Raw genomic sequence first — 22,065 nt, 5'->3', positions numbered from 1 at the left:
TAATTGCTTGCGAGTAGTGGGGACTTCCCACTCCACTACACATGCTCGTCCATAGTCCAGGTGTATATTAAAATGTCATCTAAATAAACAATCACTCCTTTAAACAACAAGTCATGTAACACCTCATTAATCATTTGCATGAAGACACTCGGGACCCCAGTCAATCCGAAGGGCATCACTAAATATTCAAACATTCCAAAACAACTAGAGAAGGCAGTCTTGTGTTCATCTCCTTCTCTGATCCTAATGCGATGGTACACTTCCACTAAATCTAGTTTAATAAAAATCCAACCTTCCTTCAACTGAGTGAGCAGATCTGGAATGAGAGGAAGGGGGTAGGCATTAGCCTGCGTGACCGCATTGAGTCTGCGGAAATCTATGCAGAGTCGCAAATCACCAGTCTTTTTCTTCACAAAGAAAGCGGGTGCTGAGTGAGGCGCTGAGGACGGACATACGAACCCCCTTGCCAAATTAGCGTCCAAATAGTCTTTTAACACTACTTTTTCCTTAGGGCTCATGGGGTAGATTTTCCCTTTTGAAAGTTTGCCTTTCCCGCCCCCACCTCCATTGCACAGTCAGTGGCTCAGGGGGGGGGCAATTCATCACACTCGCGCACATCAAATACATCAGCGAACTGTGCATATTTCTTGGAGAGTTGAGGCGGCGGAGCCTCTGCAGGCGGATGCTCTGCAATGCGGCTGCTTGTTCTCTGAACGCCACCTCCCTCCTGTGCCAGCCACACTGGGCCTGTGAAAATGTAATAGTCCGTTCTTTCCAGTCTATGGTAGGATTATGACCACGTAGCCAATTCATTCCCAATGTGGGAGGGGCATTCCCGGGGGCAGAGCTGACAGTAGTCAGCTTCCAAAGCCCCTACAGCCCGGGAACACCCCCTTGAACAACAGTGTTGCTGCACCAGGCTTTTCCTGGCACAGCACCGCTGTTTTCAATGGGGAAAAAAGACCCATTTTCTTTTCTTTTAAAAAGGCTTTTTGAATGCTTGCAGTAGCTGGGGAACCTTTCTGGAGTCGCTGCGGTAGCACTTCGGCTGCACAAGGCTAAGGAATGAGCTATTAGAAATCTATTTTTTTCTGTTCTTCATTTAGTTTGCCTGGCATTGCTAATCAGCTTATATTTATAATTTATCTGTGGACTATTCAGGTGTGTCCAGTTTAAACCAAAGCAGCAGGGCATTTGACTGGTTTGTTGGATAATAAAGTTAACTGACCGAAGGCTCCTTGTGTACTACATGTAAGTTCCTGCGGGAACTTATTAAACTTAGTAGGTTGTATCCAGCTGTCATTTTCTGCTGACAAAAGGGCAAATCTGCCAGGAAGTGTCTTCATGGGGTCTGAAGTAGCTGAAACTGAGAGGGAGGGCAGGGTTATTTCCAGGGCCGTTTTGGCTTTTGAGGGAGGACTCATCAAGGCCAGGCCTGATCCTAGAACCAACCTCTGGGTGACATGATGTCACCCGACTATCATGACTCAACTACGCTACATGCTACTGTTCAACTGCAGCCACCCTATGAAAGCCAGTGTGCTGTAGCAGTTAGAACTTCAGAGTAGGGCCTGGGAGACCCAGGTGCACAGTGGGGGCGAAAGCAGCTTACATTATCCTCCTCCTGATGGGAGGTGGCTAAAGGAAAGGTTGGTGAAAGGCTGAGAAGAGAAGGCGGCAAGGAAAGGGGAGATGATAAAGGGGGTGTCAGGTGGAGGGAAAGAAGACATAGTACAGGGAGGGGGATATAGGGGAAAGTGAAATGCCCTCCACAAGTTCTTGAGGGCTCCCTACCATGCAAGTGGGCCTGGCCCAGTGGCCAGCACCACACAACTAGGACACAGTTTTCCTAGGTAGTGGCTGCTTGGGGGGGGGGAGCTATAGACAGATGAAGGTAGTTTGGCTGTTGGGTGGGAAAGAGATGGAAGCAGGAAAAGGCAAGAGGCTATGGGGTTTCAGGAAAGGGAAAGAGGAAATAGTGGGGGAGGGGGAAATGAGATGCCTCCCACAAGTCCTTGCGGGTTCCTGCTTGTACTTTTTTAACAGCCAACAGAATAATAAAAAAATATCCCCTGAAAAAGAATAACAAACCATTCCGAAGGACTGCAGAAAGGAGGCATGGGTTAGAGATCAGATATATAGAACTGCTTGATGAGCCTCAATCTTTATAACATGCATAGCAATTCCACTCTTTTTTTGCCATCAAGCCACAGCTGACTTATGGCGTCCCTGTAGGGCTTTCAAGGCAAGAGGCTTTCAGAGTTGGTTTGCCATTGCTTGCTTCCATGTCATGATCCTGGTATTGCTTGAGGGTCTCCCATCCAAATACTAACTAGGGTCAGGGTAGAGTATGTGACTGGCCCAAGGTCGCCCAGCAAGCTTCCATGGTGTGAGTGGGGATTTGAACCTAGGTTTCCCAGAACCTAATACACCTTAAACACAATACAACACAACCAAAACCCTTTTCAGCAATGAGAAATGAATTGTACTATGCAAGTTAACAAGCTTAATCAAGATATAACTGGTGGCACCCTTCTTTTTAGTCCTGTTTGTCATCTACTTAATGAGTTATAATATTTATGACATCTCAAATGTAGATAATTTTAGTAGCTTGTTTAAGAGAGTTCTCTTGATAAAGATGGTAATTTTTACAGCTTAGACACTGCCACTATTTTGGCAGGGTTCTAAATTATGGTACTTACTACAGGTAAGACTTTACTAAAACTGTATATATACTAAACTATTAAACAATTATATAGTTGACAGCAAATTCTCCAGAAGAGTCAATCAAAACCTATCAAGGGACTAATTGTTAAGTCTAATAATTTAATAGAAAGAACTTTTACCTCCCTCTCCCAAAATACTAGAACTCAAGGGCACTCAACAAAGTTGATGGGCTGCCTAGTGGTCAACAGTCTAATAATTTAAACTTCTAAGGTAACTGATGCAGATCCCTATTTGGTTTTTAGGCAAAGAGAGCTGGGCAGATTACCAATTCAATACAGTCGTCACAACTACGGCAAATTCCTCCCTCCACCCCCAACCCCGTGCTGTTACCTGAAATCCTCTAACTGGATACACTGAGAAGTGAGCCTAGAACCATGTGTGAAATATGCATGCTTTCAGTGACAGTAAAAGAAAGACAAAAAAGAGATAATGAATTACTTCATCAGTAAGGGACCCTTCTCATTCAAAAGGCTCCTCCCTCTTTAGTTTTCTTTTTCTTCTGAGAGTCCAAAAAGAGCTAAGTGTTAGATCTTCAGTCATACCTCAGACAGTGGTTCCAGCAGGATTCACGCCAACACCCTGGAGGGACACTTCCTGCACTCAAAGCATTTTACTTCTTACAGACTACCTTCTGACAGGCCTTTGTAGACACATACTAGTGTCTAATATACTTTTAAAGTACTGAAGTCATACTGTAACTACAAGCTATTGCTAAGCTACAAAAAGGAAGTTAATTTGCGGTATCTCATTCAAACCCACAGCACTACAGGATATTACTCTCTTTCACAATCTTAACCACAGAAATCAAGAACTGAAGATCGCTGCAGCTTCTTTGGAGTCAGAATATGAGAGATTTCCAATAAGTTTAGCCAAACATGGAGACCAAAGGTCAGAATAAAAAATGTTTTCAGGAGACAGGTCCAAATTAATGGTATGTTTAAAATGCCCTGCTTCCAATTCTGGACATTTAAAAAAACAGATGCTTCTCAAAGTGCATCAACACCTAATATCTATCAAAATAGGCAGCATATTGGCCAAAGAACTACCATTTATGCTGTTTAGACAAGTCTCAGATTTCAGACTCTTAGTCCAAAACCAAGGTATAGGCTTTAATGGGTAGGTCAATCAAGAAAAGTTTCATAAATTATGTTTTTAAAATCAGTGGTACTACAAGTTAAAGAAATATTTGTTTATTCTTGAAAGTATTAGTTTTTTGTGTGTTATTGTGCTATGGAAGGAAAAATATTAAAAAATATTCTTGTTTTACAGGAGTTAGTCCTACATTGTTTATTAAATTCAAATTTTACACCTCCTTCAAACTCCCCCTTATAAAAACATCCCCCTTTTACAATTACCAATTTGTTACTTACAGAACTAAAAGGTATGCCATTAGAATTTCAAGAAAAATGCCTTCACCCTAATTAGATTGTTCATGGTTTGCATCAAATTACATTGGGATGCTACAAATGTAATCTTACAAGGAAGCAAAGACTGTTCTATCTGCTCTGTACTATTTACACAAAGACCAAAACTCTGAATGTATAAACTGAATTAATCCTATTACTTCAGTACAGGAATTGTATACAAGGCAGTTCAGTTCTTCTGTGAGACCACCACCTCCATTCACATCAGTCATTTAATATTAACTTTTAAGCAACAAAGGAACAGATATTGTTGTAGGTCCCATTATCAGAAAGAGGCGAGGTTGAGATTATAGGGGCACACACAACATATACTCTTGCTGCTCTATTGCTAATGTTAAGCCTCTGATGGAAAATCACATGGAGGTTTGACAGAAGAGAACTGCCTTTATTAAAACTCAAGCTTATGTACTGTTCCAAAAAAGTTCCATGGATGAAAATATGCAGACCCAGAACTGCTTAGCTGGACCTCAGTGGGGCAAGAACATGTGAGGTTATGCATCTCCAGGGATCAGAGTGATATAGCGGTTAAGAGGGGCGGACTCTAATCTGGAGAACTGGGTTTGATTCCCCACTCCTCCACATGAAGCCTGCTGGGTGACCTTGGGCCAGTCACAGTTCTCTCAGAACTATCTCAGCCCTACCTACCTCACAAGGTTCCTGTTGTGGGGAGAGGAAGTGAATGTGATTGTAACCCACTTTGAGAGTCCTTAAGGAAAAGTGGGGTATAATAACCTACTGTTCTTCTTTCTTCTCATGCTTCAGAAAACAAAATATTTGGCTAGATCTGGATTTGAAAGTCTCAGTCTTAAATGCTATCTTCCAGTGATGTTTCATCAGGTCCAGGCAGCAGATGTCTCTATTATGGAAACCAACTGTTAGTGACCTTTTAGATGACATGCAATTTGTACAGAATAGATAGCAGAATGCCAGAATAAGACAGAACAGAAGGCACAGAGCGGAAGTATGAGTTGTTATGAACTCGAAGGATACAGATACGAGGTATACGAAACATGGTGTTATAGGCCATGTATCCCATTAGTGGTAGAATCCGCATTATTACTGACTGAATATACATCAGAAGGGTTGGCCAGATGGGATAAAAATATGATTAGCTCTATCACATCTGTCCTCAGTGGAGTACAAGTGACCGCATATTGTAGGATGATCTATTTCTTTGAAGAGCACTTTGGCACTGCAGCATATCAAATGCATACACTGCAGACATATTCTGCTCTGACCTGCAGGATGAAGTAATCAATAATGTTTGCTTTCAGATTCAAAAGCTGGCCCATTCCAGCTGCTAAAGTAATCACACTATGCTAAAAAAAAAAACACCAAGTATTAATTGCTTAAGTTATGAAACTTAAAATGGCATATGTTGTGGGAATGTACTGGTTTATTAATGATGGTATTCAATGGATGGAAGAATGTGAACCACCAAGGAACCTGTTATTTTAATAAAACCAAGAAAAGTGTGCAGATGTACAGTCTTTATGCAGATAACGGCCTGGACTGATAAACCCAAAACTGAAGGAGGGGGATTAATTTATTTTTATTTTCTTCATTTATACCCTGCCTTTCTTCCCACTGGAAACATCATTCTCCTCACCTCCATTTTACCCTCAGACCCCTGTGAGGCAGGTTAGGCTGAGTGTGCATGACTGGCCCACGGTCACCCAGCAAAGCTTTCAGAGCAGTGTGGGGACTTGAACCTGGATTACCCAAATCCCAGTCCAATGCTGTCACCACTATCCCACATGGCCCGAGAGAACAGTATAGTATTGCACTCCATTACTGACCTTAAGTATGACCTTGCCTTTCTGAAGCAAATGATTAACACTTGTATTTTGTCCACATAGTCATCTGGTGAAGCCATAACAAATTCTAAGGTGTGTCAATTTGTGCTATATTCTTTACTACAATTGTATCAGTGTGTATAGTTCTGTTTGGCCTACTTGTTAGATTTCCAGGACAGGTAGATTTGGTGTTCTGTGACACAACAGTAGTTACCAATACTGAACCAAACAGTGTGTATTTACACAAATAAGGCATTCTTATTAACTGACAAGGACTCAAAAGTATAACGGTGCCACTGGAAGGGAAAAAGATGGATCCACTTTGTCTTTCGTCCAAGAGTGTTTTCAAAACCTTATTTAGAATTAAAGTTATATGTTAATTGTGTTAGCAATAAACCTTATGCTCCTCTAGATAGTGCTCACGTAGCAAAGAACTGGGAAAATACCAGGATGCCCAGGTGTGAAAGAACTTAGAAATACATTTCAGATTTTTGCAGGGCTGGCGCCTAGAATAAGGTTACATTTTGAGTCTGACACATATTTCTCAATATTATCAAAGCGTACTAGCAATTTACTCTCTTTGTTCTAACACTGCTGCCTGAATTTTAATTCAAGTAGCCAGAATATCACCTATTCTGCAGCTCATTTCACAATCTGTTCAGGTTTTCTGAAGGACTATGGTCCAATTAAAAAAAACCAAGTCAATAACATTATGATAAATGCATCTGCATATGAATATTTCTGAAGACAGCTCACTTGTTTTTAGACATGTGCTTGTGTCATAAGGAGGCAATGTCCTGGGGCACTTAGAGGTAGGTAATGACAGAGAAGAGGGAATGATTTTTCAACATTGGTATCTATTACTAAGCGTGTGTTAGTTCTTGCATTTGATTAAATTCTAAAGCACAATTATTAATTTTTAAAACACTTTTCAATGAGTCAGACGTTTTAACAGATTAACCATTTAAAACTGAGTAGACACGGCAGCCCTAATAGTCTACCATAGCTACCCATTTCTTTAATCCAGAACTTAATGCAGCAGCAACTAAGTGCTTAATTTGTTTCAGTCTTGAAGTTGGAAAAACAGTGTATTCTTCCCAAGTCAAGTAATAGGCAGTTCAGATGCCTATGCTCCCTCTGCATTACAAAAGGCAAGTGCTGCCCCCCAGAGGAATGGCACTAAGCACATAAAGGGTGGGGCACTCAATCTCCTGCATTGCACCAACTGACAAGAGAGAAATTGGCACTCTGCCTCTTGGCCCAGTGGATATATAAATACTTCAAGGGACCTGAGGAATTCATGTCTTCCTTGGCACTTCCTAGGAAGAATTTCGGTTGCCATTACTCTATAGACAAACTCTTAACATCCCACCATTTAAATCCTTCCAAAAACCAGCACCAAAAAAAAAAAAAAAAAGGTTGAGAGGGGAATAAAAAGCAAATATAGCTCCTTCTCTTATTAAAATTAAAAGATTGTATATTGGGGCATTACTTTTTGAATATATACGGAGGCCTATTAAATCAGCATACACAAGTATGAGATGGGTAATTAAGATAGAGATTGCAAGTTCAAATCCCGGTTCATCCCAAATGTTGGGAGAAGGGGGCACCTTGGGGAAAAAGTCCTTAAGAGTCATACCAGTATGCCTATACTGACTAAATACTTACACATATTACCTCTCAAATGGATTCTTAATGGACTGGAAGTTCAAAGCCAGGCTTTGAATGCTCTGTACTGGGAAGGAAACAAGGGAGAAGTACCTTAAGCCTTCGGTGATTCCCATCGGCATTCAGAAGGCTGGAGTAAGATCTGCAGTGAGCCTGGCAGAGACAAAAGTAAGTCTCCCATGCTGTATTCTTGCCATCACTCCTGGAACTTGCATCCCTCACTAACAGTGCAAATTACTAGTTTCCTATAGCCCAGTTCTCAAACTTTTAAAAGCGGGACCCATTTCTAAACTCATTCTGCTTTTTAGGACCCATTTACAAAGTAACTCCATGTTAATTTCCCCTTCTCCAACATAAAATACAAGTATCCCAAATCAGTTAAAACTGAACAAGTTTATTTTTATATATATATAGCATCACTAAGGCTGTAGAGGCAGACACAAATTTATTTTTAAGCCTCATATTTTGGCTCACCTCCTCTGTGGCATCACAATTCACCTGCGAGAGAATCACAACCCATAGCACCACTACTGTTAATCACTAGTGAACAATAGCATCATGTGAGCATCACCATTCTGTCAGCCTCACCAATTTCTGGTTTCCAATTTATATTTTTCAAGGTTGCCTTTCACCTAAATCAATACCTTGTCAATCTTCAACTGTGCTATATCCTTCCTGGTTAGACTATTGCTCAAGGAATAAGAAAAAAAAATGCATTGCATCGTTTAGTTATGATTGTAATAGATTCTTACTATTTAGGATAAATCAAAGGTCCAGAAAGGTAAAAGATATACAGGGATCAATCCAGAAGTTAACAGAGTTCAGGTAAAAAAAATTCTGCCAAAAAATCAGAAGAAATTTCACATTTGAAAAAAAAGGAGACTATGTTACACATTAAACCCCTACAGAAATACCGGATACAAAAGCTAAAGTTGACTCCCAATCCTGCTCATGCTTGCATAAAGTTTTTGGATCTTAATAATCGGGATTCATGAAGTGATATCTGCCATGATCCCAGCCCCCCTCCCCCAATCCTGATCTTTTATGCCGTTTTTTTGTTCCCTTCAGAAGTTTCTCTACATGGGGAATTTTGCATCTGCCATGTGAGCCCATTGTTCAGGGAAACAAAATACAGTACACTCCTGTTTTGCTTGTGCTGGTCATACCGCCTCATTTCCTGAAAGTCCTACAGGTGCAAACAGGACAGAATTATCCAGGCCTGTTATGACTAGCAAAACTTTTCCACACATACACAAAGTGTTGCAACAGCTCAATTGTTGACAAGCTCCTACTGCAAAGCATTGCTGTTCAGCCTCTGCTGAAATATACCTGCAGGAGGAGGAGAGAATCGCTTCAGCAATCCTCCCAATGCCCTCTGCATGTCTACAAAACTGTTACTATACACCTGTGAAAGAGGCTGCTGGAGGCCTCGTGGCCACATCAGGCCTATTTCCTTCAGTGAGCACAGAGCAGTTTCAATGTGCCAACGGGAATAAAGAGGGCATGGAGGCAAAGCCCTGGCACAGAAAGAAAAGAAAGGTTTCACGACATCTGAAGCCATCAGGGCCTTTTTCTTGCTCCCCCCACCGTCCCAAACAACGCAGCTTGTGGCTATTCACCTGTGCCCAAGCCTACCAACCCCAGAGGAGAGGTCGTTTAAGCATCGCAGCTCAAGGCTCCCGGGAACCAAAAAAACCCCCAGCAAGAACACATCAACCCGCCCTTTCAAAATTGCTTTAGCAGAAAGTGGCTTGTTTCCCCCTGGCTTTCAACAATGGGGAACCACGGGGGTGGAGAGAAGTATTGAGAAAAGAAGGAGGCGAGCAGCTGCAACTTACACAAGGCCCCGGCAAAGGATCCCCCACAAGGGAGAACGGGGGGGGGGCGCGCAGAAGGGGCGACACGTCTCCTCCAACGCTCCCCCCTTCCCCCCCGCGACCCATGTCACAGGTCCATCCTGGACAGATTCCCAACAGGAAGTCGCACTGCGGTCCACGGGACTCGGAGACCTACGCAGACGCGTCTTCTAACCCCCGGCTTCGGGTTCCCACGTACGGCGGGGTGTGGAGCACCAGGGACGAGTCTCCCGACGCGAGGCGCTTCCGAGGGCGACGGAGGCCGCGCACCTCCGCCCCCCTCCCACCCGGCTCCCCCAGAGCGGCTTCTCCCCGGCCGGCCAGGCCGCGCCTCCCACTCACCACGCATTTCTTGCCCAGGAAGCCGAAGAGGCTCTCGTTCTCTTGCGGGGTGAGCAGCAGGGAGCCCACGTTGGTGACCCGCCGGGGCGGCGGGGGCTGCTGCTGGCTGTTGCTCATGGCGGCCGGCCCGGGGGGGAGAGAGGAGGGGGCTCGCCGCCGCCGCCGCCGCCCCCTTCAGCCGCTCTGCTCCTCCCGGGAGGGGGGTGGGCTGCTGCCTCGGCCCGGCGTCGCCTGCGAGTGCGGCGGAGCGGCCTGCCTCACTGCGGCGGCGGCGGCGGCAGCATGGGGGCGGAAAGGGGCTGGCGGAGTAGGCCGCTCCCGGCAGGCCCGGCGAAGGGCGCGCTCCCTCCTCTCGCCTTCCCTTTCCCCCGGCGAGCTCTAAACTTCCAACTTCTCCCCGGCTCCGGCCGCCCAATCCAACATGGCAGGGAGAGCGGGGGGGGGGGGGAGAGCGGGCGAGACCAAGAGCCGAGGCTGGGCAGGGGAGGGCGGCGCGCTCGCGGCTCCACAGCCGGCGCCGGGGAGCACGGCCCAGCGCTCAGCCGCCGCCTTCGCCCTCCTTTTCCTGTCCCACCTCCTCCGCTGGAGGAAGCGGCGAGAGCGACAGCGCGTGTGGCGGCCGCGGAGCCAAGGCTGGCGCAGAGGGAGCTGCTCGCCGCGGCCTTCGCCTCTTAAATACCGGCCGGGCCAGTTCGGCCTGATTCCCTCGCTTGTCATCGCAGGAGGCGGCGGCGGCATTCAAGGAAGTCCGTGACCGTTTGCCGGGGAATGTTTGCCGAGGGAGGGAGGCCGCCGCCGCCCCCCCCCTCCGGGGGTGTGTGTGGCTCTTCCGCCTGAGGTTGGCATGAAGGCTCTTCGAAGCCACCGTTGACTCACGGCCGTGGCGAAGGCCGTGAAAGTAGAGAAACGAAGGAAGCGTCGGTTCAGGGCTTCGTGGGCCACGGTTCGAGATGAGGTTCTCATGACCGCTGCACATCACAGCATCGTCGAGTTGGAAGGGACCACCAGGGCCATCTAGTCCAACCCCCTGCACCATGCAGGACATTCACAACTACCTCCCCCCACCCACCCACACCCAGTGACCAGAAGATGGCCAAGATGCCCTCCCCCTCATCACCTGCCTAAGGTCACAGAATCAGCATTGCTGACAAATGGCCATCTAACCTCTTAAAAACCTCCAGGGAAGGAGAGCTTACCACCTCCCGAAGAAGCCTGTTCCACTGAGGAACCGCTCTTAACTGTTAGAAGATTTTTCCTAATGTCTAGATGAGACGACAAGAGTCACTGGGAAAGACCATCATGATAGGAAAAGTTGAGGGCAGCAGGAAAAGAGGAAGACCCAACAAGAGATGGACTGACTCAATAAAGGAAGCCACAGCCTTCAATTTGCAAGATCTGAGCAAGGCTGTCAAAGAGAGGACATTTTGGAGGACTTTCATTCATAGGGTCGCCATGAGTTGGAAGCGACTTGATGTCACTTAACACACAGAGATGGAAACTCTTCTGATTTAATTTCAACCCGTTGGTTCTGGTCCGACCTTCTGGGGCAACAGAAAACAACTCGGCACCATCCTCAGTATGACAGCCCCTCAAGTACTTGAAGATGGTTATCATAGCCCCTCTCAGTCTTCTCCTCTTCAGGCTAAACATACCCAGCTCCTTCAACCTTTCCTCATAGGACTTGGTCTCCAGACCCCTCACCATCTTTGTTGCCCTCCTCTGGACACGTTCCAGCTTGTCTACGTCTTTTTTAAATTGTGGTGCCCAAAACTGAACACAGTACTCTAGTTGAGGTCTAACCAGAGAAGAGTAAAGCAATCAGACTCATCGTCCGCAGGGGTAGGGTTGGTGATGGTACAAATGTCCACCCAAGATGTGGATCCTTGTCACTTTTATAGGGACATTTGAAATCTCCCATAAAATCGCTATTCATAACAGGAGCACTGCTGTATCAGACCAGCGGTCCATCTAGCGCAGCATCCTGTTTCACATACTGGTCAACCTGAAGAAGCAAAAAACGGCACAGAGGTCAAGGCTATCCCTGCCCATGTTGCCTCCTGACACTGATTGTCATGCCTTTGTACATGGAGGTTCCCTTTAGGCGTCTTGGCTGGTCGCCACTGATGGACCTCTCCTCCATTAATCTGTCTAATCCCCAGCTGAAGACTTCTAGGCTAGCGGTCACCACTTAGGGTTGCCAACCTCCAGGTACTAGGTATGAACAAAACCTATACTGTATTAATGCAGTTGTATGAAAATATCAGCACGTGGGCTCTGCTAAATGAATGAATGAATAAATAAAGATACTTAATGTGATCACAATGCTTGGGTGTTCATTTACTGATGGATTATTCTATAAGCACAAACAAAAATGCATATGAAAATAAAACTTTACACTGTTAATTCACACGACAATACAGTATCGAATGCACTCCCTCTTCAAACAAAAGAAATTTCAAAATAAAGGTCGCCAAGCGACCACCTTTCCACAGCGTGAGATAAACAGTTCGGAACAGGCTCTCCAGGGTCTCAGACAGAGGTCTTTCACATTACCTACTGCCTGGTTCTCTTAAGTGGAGATGTAAGGAATCAAACCTGGGACATTCTGCATGCAAAGCAGAGGCTCTTCAACTGACCCGCAGCCCCTTCCCTAAGGTGATGATGCTGTAGGTGGGCAAGAGGAGGAGGGGGAGCTGTCATTGCTGCTGAAGAGAGTAGGCCCAGCCCCAGCAACAGGGGAGCAGTTAGGTGGCCAGGCAGAGTGCCGGGGAGAAGGGGTGCGCAATGGGGCAGGCAGAGCAGCAGAGAAAGGAGAGGAAGGGGAAGTGTGAGTGAGCAAGTGAGTGGGGCACCACTCATCGGTATTCCCCTTCCCCTGTGAGTTTCTTGCTGGTCCCTGCTTGTTTTTACTTAGCTTACAACATTTGAATACCCATGCATAGTTAAAGCCTTGAAAGTAATTCATACTCATTAAAAACAATGCTAAAACAGCCATAAAGACACCAGATGATTATAAAATCAGAAACCAGAACAGCAACATCAAATAATAGCAGCATTAAAGGATGTCTGAGTCAATTTCCTCTCAGGACTTCCATTATGCCAAAGACCTTCCAGCTGAGCTCATGGCATGCCTTGCAGGCTATTCATTGTGTCATTGCATCTATAATGCACCAGGCTGGGTGTTCCTGCTCCTACATATTCTTCTACCAATTTGCTTCCTCTTGTATTGCAAATACCCCCAAACTAGGTTTGCCAAGCTCCAAGTGTGGCATAGCTGGTTACACACCCAAGACTGAGGAAGACAGAGAAAGATACTGTCAATATGGAGGCTTAGTATCATGGGAACATTCTCCTGACCAAACAGTGTCTGTACCAAATCGAGCCTGAAGCTCAATAAAAATGAGTATGTATAATCAGTGTTATCCCAAAGGAGTTTGAGCTGGCTTGCCACCAGCCAGTGAAGAAGCCTGGCCCACCATTACTCAAATCAGTTGTATCCACAATCGTTTCTTCATTAGAGGCCTAACCACTGCCTCTTTTATGTTTGATGAAACATGTCTTCCTTCTGTGTTGTACTTACCACCCAACTAATAGTGCTATTCTCTGCAAAGTTACTCTAGTCCAAACCCAATGAAAACAAACCCAAGCAAAATTAGACAGGTCTGAGAGGACAATTGGTGGTACAGACCTGTCCCTGAACTTTACTGGCATCAACAGTAGACTTGTGGCAGAGAAGTCAGCTAACCATATGCTTCCTTTCATAGGTCCATGGCTTAAATCAGTACACATGTCTCAAAACGTACATTTGTAACCCTTGTATATTACTGTTACAGTACACACTTAAATTTTTAATGCTCCTATTTTATAATAAAGAGGGCTGATGCACACATTTAATACTATTGCGATTCCATGAACAACTTATTCAGATCCCATCATACTCACCCCATGTTTTTACATTAAATTAACCTAAAGGTTCTATTAAAAACTGAACCTTCTCATAAAATATGCATATATCCAATTACACATGAATGTGGCTCATAATGATACCACACTAGGAAGTGATAAGGGTGGAGTTCAAGGTAGATTTGTGGACCTAATCAACAAAGAACAACATTCCACTCAGTTGAAATGAGGCCTAAATTATATAATGAAAAAAGGAGGGAGTGTGTGCATATTGGGTAGGGTTGCCAGTTTCCAGGTGGGGCCTGGAGATCTCCCGGAATTACAACTGTTCTCTCGAGTACAAAGATAATTTTCCTTGAAAAAAATGAGGCTTTGGAGAATGGACTCTATGCCTTTATAGTCCATTGATGCCCCTCCCCTCCCAAAACCCCACCTTCACCAGGCTCCACCACCAAATCTCCAAGAATTTCACAAGTGTGAATTGGCAGTCCTAATGTTGGAGGGGGGTGGGATGTCTGCTTTTAAACAACAGCAGAGTGTGTTGCAAGATCTAAACCCTGTACCTTCTAGCACATTACCACATTCCACTGTTGCCAGAAGTGAATCATGCTGGAAGAAAAAAATGCTTCACGCATCAGAATACAGCAAAATAAAGTATGACATGAGACAGGATTTATCTCCCCTTGCCCTTGCTGTCCTTGTTTAAAAATAGAAAAACAAATAGCTCTGCCACCATGAATTGGTAGGTGCAATGTCTAGGGTTGCCAGCTTCCAGGTGGCGGCTGGAGATCTCCTTGAATTACAACTGATCTGAAGCCCACATTCATCACTTTGTTTGTTTGTATATTTAAACCATTTATTCCACTTCTGGAAAAAAATGGTTGCTTTGGAAGGTGGACTGCATAGCATTTTGCTCTACATAAGAACATAAGAAAGGCCCTGCTGGATCAGGCCAAGGCCCATCGAGTCCAGCAGTCTGTTCACACAGTGGCCAACCAGGTGCCTCTAGGAAGCCACAAACAAGATGAGTGCAGCAGCACCATCCTGGCTGTGTTCCACAGCCCCCAAAGTCCCTCCCTTCCCTAAACCCCACTCTCCCAGGCTCCATCCTAAAATGTCCAGGTATTTCTGAACCCAGATTTGGCATTCCTAGTTCAGACACAGAACACCTCAGGTATATACTATTTGTACCCACCAGTACCTGCTTTAGGGTTGCCTGCTCCAGGTTGGGAAATACCTGGAGATTTCTGAGCCAGAGTCTGAGGAGGGCGGGGTTTGGAGAGGGGAGGGACTTTAATGCCATAGAGTCCAATTGCCAAAGTGGCCATTTTCTCCAGGTGAACTGATCTCTATCGGCGGGAGATCAGCTGTAATAGCAGGAGATCTCCAGCCACCACGTGGGGGTTGGCAAACCTAACCTGCTTCCTTGTTGCCCACCATCTCCTTTGGTCCGCTCTGGCAAGTAAGACATTTGCCATGCAATCCTAAACAGATTCCCTCCCCTTCTAAACCCAATTAAGCTGCAATCCTAAGGACACCTTCCCTGGGAGCTAGCTCCATTGAATAAAATTGGACCTGCTTCTGAGTAGACCTGTTTAGGATTGCTCAATCATTTCTCAGAAAGGGTCAGGGAGGCATTCTCTTATCTACCTAACATTTCTCACAGATATTTCCTTGGGTAAGGGCAACAATGCCTAGTACAACCAGAAAGCTGAGCTAGGGTTACCAACTCTGGCATGAGAAATTACTGGAGATTTGGGGGTGGGGAGCCTGGAGAGGGCAGAGTTTGGGGAGGGAAGGGAGCTCAGCAAGGATGTGAAGCCATAGAATCCATCCTTAGGAGCTGCCTTTTCCTTCAGAAGAACTGATCTCTGTAGTCTGGAGATCAGTTGTAATTCTAGGAGAACTCCGGGCCCTACCTGGAGGTTGGAAACCTAAATCTGACGTATCTGATGACAAGAGATTTGACTCAGGAAAGCTTACACCCTGGAAAATTTTGTTGGTCTTTATAGTGCTACTGGACTCAAATTTTGTTCTACTACTACAGGCTAACATGGCTACCCACCAAAAACAACCAGAAATCTGTTTCCCATTGAAAGCACTTGAAACAAAGAATAAAATAAACAAACATGTATCATAGCTATGGTAAAAAGGATTAACAGAAAGGAGCCTAAAACAGAACAATCAGCCACATTTGTATATACATCCCTGTTTGCTAGCAGGCAAGTTGAAGGAAACTGGAGTTTCCTATGCTTCATAAAGCAAGACGAGTTTATAAGCCTTACAAATATGAAGGAAGGGTACCATTTCTTATCCAAGGACAATTGGGCAGAGTGTCAGCCCTCTTGTGACACTATTAATCTTCAATACAAGATGATGGATTAAAATGTAAAGCCCTTACTGTACAACAAGGGAAGTGCTATGCTCTAGGGCCCTATCTGAGCCACTTGTTTACAGTATGCCAAGGGAATACTCATATAAATGGCACTGTCTGCACCGCAAACATTGAAAATCCTACCTGGGGAGATTCTTGTGTTGGAATTGAAGAATGGATCCGAGCAGGCCACGAGGATGAGCCCCAGTGAGTCACTGAGACCTTAATGTGCATACGAGTATGATTCAGGTCTACAGCCTGACTTCCCAAGACTTGCTCTGCCAGTTCTAGAATGCAGCAGACCATTAACTACATGTCCACTAACTATGATGCTAACAATGCAAGAGCTTTAGAAGAACAGGAAGAAGAGTTGGTTTTTATACACCGCTTTTCTCCCAAAAGGAGTCTCAAAACAACTTACAATAACCTTCCTCCCCAACAGACACTTTGTGAAGTAGGTGAGGCTGAGAGAGTTCTGAGAGAACTGTGACTAGCCCAAGCAGGCTTCATGTGTTGGAGTGGGGAATCAAACCCCGTTCTCCAGATTAGAATCTGCTGCCTTTAACCACTACACCATGCTGGGTCTCAGCAGGTTGTCATTGCAAGCCAATCTATATTACAGGAATGTTTTAGGGAAGGGCTGTTGGCTTTTTAAGGCATAACTACATGGCAGATTCCTGTGCTCCTTAGAGCACAGCTGGAAATATCGGTAATAATAACAGGGGGGAAAACCATGCAAGGGTGGTCTTAGCCATTGGGAAACTGGGGCAATTGCCCTGGGACCCCAGGCTGGGCAGAGCCCTGACCTCTCCCAGCCTTCCCCCCACATGGAAGAGAAAAGAACAGGGGAGAGACAAGTAGCAGCTAGCTTGGGGTTGGCCATGGCAACAGCGCATGTCCATCCATCTGGCAGCCAGCTCAGGGCAGGAACGTGCCCACAACCTGGTAGCCAGCTTGGGGGTGGTCTGGCTGTGTGAGCCCAACATAGGGCTGCCAACCTCCAGGTAGGATAACAGCACCAGCTCAATATATATATGTACACGGAAGTATTTTACCTTGATAAACCAAAAATAATAACTAATTCATAGACTGGTTACTTCACCAGTCTCTCCTTAACATCATCACAAGGTAAAAAATTCAAATGCCAATCAGTCAAGTGACATAAGGTTACAACGAAAATGTCCACAATTCGGGAAAAACAATATTGTAGTCCAAGTCCACAGACTTTCAATTCAAAAATGTCCAGTAAGCAAGAGGTCCAATCCAAAACGGCACCTCCGGCTAGGTGATCGTTTCACAATGTAAGTTGCTTCTTCAGTTGATTAGTTCTGCCTTGTTCATCTTTCCCTTATGGATAACGTGATGTTTAAACAGGATACAAAGACCTCAACAGTAGACCAGCCGTCCCTCACGGTTCCATTGTGGACATTTTCGTTGTAACCTTATGTCACTTGACTGATTGGCATTTGAATTTTTTAGCTTGTGATGATGTTAAGGAGAGACTGGTGAAGTAACCAGTCTATGAATTAGTTATTATTTTTGGTTTATCAAGGTAAAATACTTCCGTGTACATATATATATTGAGCTGGTGCTGTTATTCTTTCAACTTTGTTGTGTCAGCACACGTTTTCTTCCTATTAGTTAAACCTCCAGGTAGGGACTGGAGCTCTCCTGGAATTACAACGGATCTCCCAACTACAAAGATCAGTTCCCCAGGAAGAAATGGCAGTTTTAGAGTGTGGGTTCTGTGGCATTGTACCCTTCCGAGGTCCCTCCTCTAACCAAGCCCCACTTTCTATAGTCTGTAATTCCAAATCTCCAGGAATTTCCTAACCCAGATTTGGCAACCCTACCATGACCTCCTCAGCAGACCCCCCCCCCCACAGCTGGCTTGAGCTGTGTGGGGGTGTGCAGTAATTCTGAGGCCTCTACCTGGATTTTTGCCCCTGGAACCATCTATGCATCTTTTTAGCATATTGACTTCATCAGCTGGTTCTGGCCCTGAGATTTCTGTGCTCAGTGTGAACTACCAGAGGATCAACGCACGGTCAGCATCTATGCTGAACAGGTTGTAGATGATGCATCAATTCCATTTACAGACATGCCCTTCATTATTTGGAAAATAATTGCCTAATTGTGCGCTGGAATCACTTGTATTTAAAGAGTTGATGGTTTCTGTCATTTAGGAATGTCACTCTTCTGTAGCAAACTCCTGCCCCCCAAGGGGATGTTCTAGAAATGTGATGTAAAGGCCCAGAAAAGAAACAACACCAGAAAGAAAACCTTTCTTTCCCTGACATTTTTGTTAATTCCTGTGGAAAAATTGGGCATTTTGGGGAGCTCTTAAAATTCTATGATAGCTTCTCTTTTGGAACAATTAAATGCCTTTAAACAAAAAAAATGTGTAGTCTGAAGATTTTTATGTAAGACTGTTGGTAGCATTGTGTGTGTTTGTAAAGTGCTGACAAATTGCAGCCGACCTATGGAGACCCATAGGGTTTTCAAGGCAAGAGACATTCAGAGGGGGGTTTCCATTGTCTGCCTCTGCTTGGGCTGAGAGAATTCTGAGAGAACTGGGACTGGGCCAAGGTCACTCAGCAGGTTTTATGTGGAGGAGTGGGGAATCAAACCCCGTTCTCCAAATTAGAGTCTACCACTCTTAACCACGTTGGCTGCAGCATTGGATAATGATAATTTCTGTGTACAATGTAGACATATGAAACATATTTGCAAAGTTATGTTCTTATGTTTTCATACAAATCATCTTGTCCATAATTGTTATGCTTGAATGTAATGATAATACACTATTAAGAAGTTCAGAATTTTCAATGTTTTAAAGTTTAACTCGTTATCCAGATATGCTGCTTGTCATATTGTGACTGTATGAGACTGTTCCTTTCCCAAATAATACACTTTCTTCTGTTTAATACAAAAACTGTTTTATATTTTCAGTTTTTATTTTTTCCTATATCTCACATGGCAAAAACTAAGAAACAAGTGCCAAGGTAACATAAGGTACAACAGTTAGCAGCTCTCTCTCAAGAACTGGGTATACCCACAGTTTTGTATAAAAACAAAGAGCATTCTTAAGCAGGTCTACTCAGAATCTTACTCAAGTTTACTCAATGGGGCTTACACCCAGGAAAATGTTTTTAGTATTGCACGGTAAGGCGATTGTACTTCTAAATTCCATTAAGATGCCTAACAGTACAATTATACACATTAAGTTATAAATTATGCTTTTTATGCTGTTAAAGAGACCCTGTGTGGTGTAGTGGTTGAGAGCGGTCAGTCACAGTTCTCTCAGAACTCTCTCAGCCCACAGTGAGGCAAGCAATGGCAAACCACCTCTGAACGTCTCTCGCCTTTAAAACCCTATGGGGTCGCCATAAGTCAGCTGTGACTTGTCAGCACACAGACAAAGCAGTAAAACAAGTTTAGGGTTGCTTCCCAAACCACAGAAAGAAAAACCTCCCATCGGTAAGAAGAGGAGACCTGGCAATCCCAAGCAACAAGGTGCTTTCCACCATGCAAACAGAGAACAAACCTTTCTCTCAGTTTTGCCTGTGGAAATAGCAGAGGAAGCATGGTGGTTGATAGAGAAGTATAGGGTTGCCAACCTCCAGGGAAGGGCCTGGAAATCTCCTGGAATTGCAACTGATTTCCAGACTGCAGAGATCAGTTCCCCTGGAGAAAATGGCTGCTTTGGAGAGTGGACTTTATGACATTATACCCTACTGAGGTGCCTCCCCTTCCCAAACCTCCCCTCCACATGCTACACAGCTAAAAGCCAGTGCAACTTCTCCATAGCCTCTAAAATATCTGTTTTGTTTGCTAAAGAGGAGACTGTACTGCAGAAAGTAAAGTGCCTTCTTGCTCCAGGATAGCACAGCTTCCAAACTGGCCTTTCAGACTGACAGCCCTTTCATTAGCCAAGCTATAATGTATTGATTTCATTTGTTAAAATACTTTTATTTCACCTTTTCTCATGGCTCATACTTCCTTACAACTTAAAACATCACAGTTTAAATCATGCAAAATGAAGCCCCCATATAACCCTGGTCACCATCCTCAAATGCCTGCACTCTATGCCCCATTAAAAGCTCAGGCAAATAAAGTGGCCCTGCAGCGCCTCCTGAAAACTGCTGGAGTGCTAGTCGTCTTGCAGCACATCTGAAAATTGCCCTCATTTAAGGTTGCTAGATAGGGTTGTGCAAGAAAAAAAGGTACATTTTGGGTTTGGGTTTATTTGGCCCGATTTTTATCAGTAAACCCGAAATAAGACGAATACCCATAGCAGTAAATATGAGTATTCGGCTTATTTGTGGGCTTACTGAAAAATTCGGGCACATTATAGACTATGGAAAACTCTTTTCGAAGTTCCTGTGGGGGCGTTTTTGGAGGCAGAGTTCCCAAATTTTCAGGGTAGCTTGAAGGGACTCTCCTTGCATGAATCCCGACATTCGGTGAAGATTGGGTCAGGGGGTCCAATTTTATGGGGTCTGGAAGGGGCCACCCCCTTCCTCCATAGAAACGCATGGTAAAGTTTACAATGTTTTTCTATGGGGAACGGGGGCTACACTCTCTGGACCCCATAAAATTGGACCCCCTGACCCAATCTTCACCAAACTCTGAGGTTCATGCAAGGAGAGTCCCTTCAAGCTACCCTGAAAATTTGGGAACTCTACCTCCAAAAACAACAAACCTTCCAAGAGAGTGTGCTAGACTCAATAAATCCACCAAAGCCTTATGCAGACCAGAGAACACAAGAAGACACCAAACTGCCACAAAAAACCTCTCTCTAAAGGCAACAATGATAACGATGACAACAACAAAGCAGCCCCCACAAACAATCAAATCACCCCCTCCTTTCAGGTGAAAGCCAGCAGTGAGGCAGAGAAACCTCCAAAATCCAAACAGTGGAAGTGCAAAGCAACAAGCAAGCAGTGGAGAAATGGAAGCAGTGTCCCACCCCCCAAAATCAAATCACCCTCTCCTTTCAGGTGAAAGCCAGCAGGATCTGAGGCAGAGAAACCCCCAAAATCCAAACAGTGGAACTGTGAAACAGCAAGCAAGCAGTAGAGAAATGGAAGCAGGTCCTCCCACCCAACATAATAACCCCCTCAAACTAGCAGCCCCCCCCCAACCAACCAACAGGCCAAGACCTTCTGGCTTCTAGCAAAATTTAGAAAATAAGCCCTCAAAACAACAATTGGTTTAAAAGAAAATGATGATATCTCAAACCCTTTGATGTCTTCTCCTCCAGGCAGCAGGCAGGAAGGAATCCAATCCGAGCAGCAGGTTGTAATCCAGCAGGTCAGGATGAGGCACCAGGACGCAGAGGGAGAATCAGGCAGCAGGAGCTAAAGCCAAGCTTTGCCACCAAATTCTCTCAAACCTCTGTGCGGAATGGCCTGGTTTGAGAAACAGACCTGCTTTTATAGTCTTTGGCCAAGCACAGAAAATTTTGAAAATAATTCCAGCCAAAAAACACCTTCCGTGATTGGCCAAAGAACACTGTTCTTCTTTAGCTGGGTTCTTTTTAGCCACTGAGAATTCCTGGCCCTCCTCCCTCCTCCTCTCTAGGTTGTCGTCTGTTGCAATCCAGGTAGACTACACCAGCTAGCTTTGCAGCAATGCAAAATGCATTGCTGCCATTGGCCACATGGGAAGCTCCATTAAGTTTTTCTATTGGCCACTCCAAGATGCCTGCTCCCTCCCTCCTTCTGCCCTGGAAACCAGCCAGGGGGCAGGATTATGAAGAAAGGAGATAGCTCTCCTTTAAACGCAACTAGGGCCACAAAATGGAGACTCCGCAGAAGGCGAATAGCCAAAACCTGAAAAAGCTAAATAATTATTCAGATTTTTCAGGTATCACCTATTTGGCTTCATGCAGATTCCCAGGTTTTGGTACCTGGTAAAACCAAAACCCGAATATTGCTAAAACGGCTAGGTTTGGGCTGTGCATTGATATG

General features: G+C 44.8%; 1 protein-coding gene across 2 annotated transcripts in view; it reads right to left on the bottom strand.

Moving 5' to 3' along the window:
- WASL (WASP like actin nucleation promoting factor) overlaps window positions 1–9,941 on the bottom strand; it is a 39,278-nt gene extending 29,337 nt beyond the window's left edge. For both annotated transcript variants that reach the window (XM_056847196.1, XM_056847195.1), the window contains exon 1: window positions 9,814–9,941. In XM_056847196.1, coding sequence (XP_056703174.1) covers window positions 9,814–9,930 — 117 coding nt within the window. In that variant the 5' untranslated portion in view covers window positions 9,931–9,941. The remainder of the gene's footprint in view (window positions 1–9,813) is intronic.
- Between the last annotated feature and the right edge of the window lie 12,124 nt (window positions 9,942–22,065).

Source organism: Euleptes europaea, chromosome 3 (genome assembly GCF_029931775.1).
Source record: "Euleptes europaea isolate rEulEur1 chromosome 3, rEulEur1.hap1, whole genome shotgun sequence".
Lineage (NCBI taxonomy): Eukaryota > Metazoa > Chordata > Lepidosauria > Squamata > Sphaerodactylidae > Euleptes > Euleptes europaea.
This window is presented reverse-complemented; position numbering and strand designations above follow the sequence as displayed.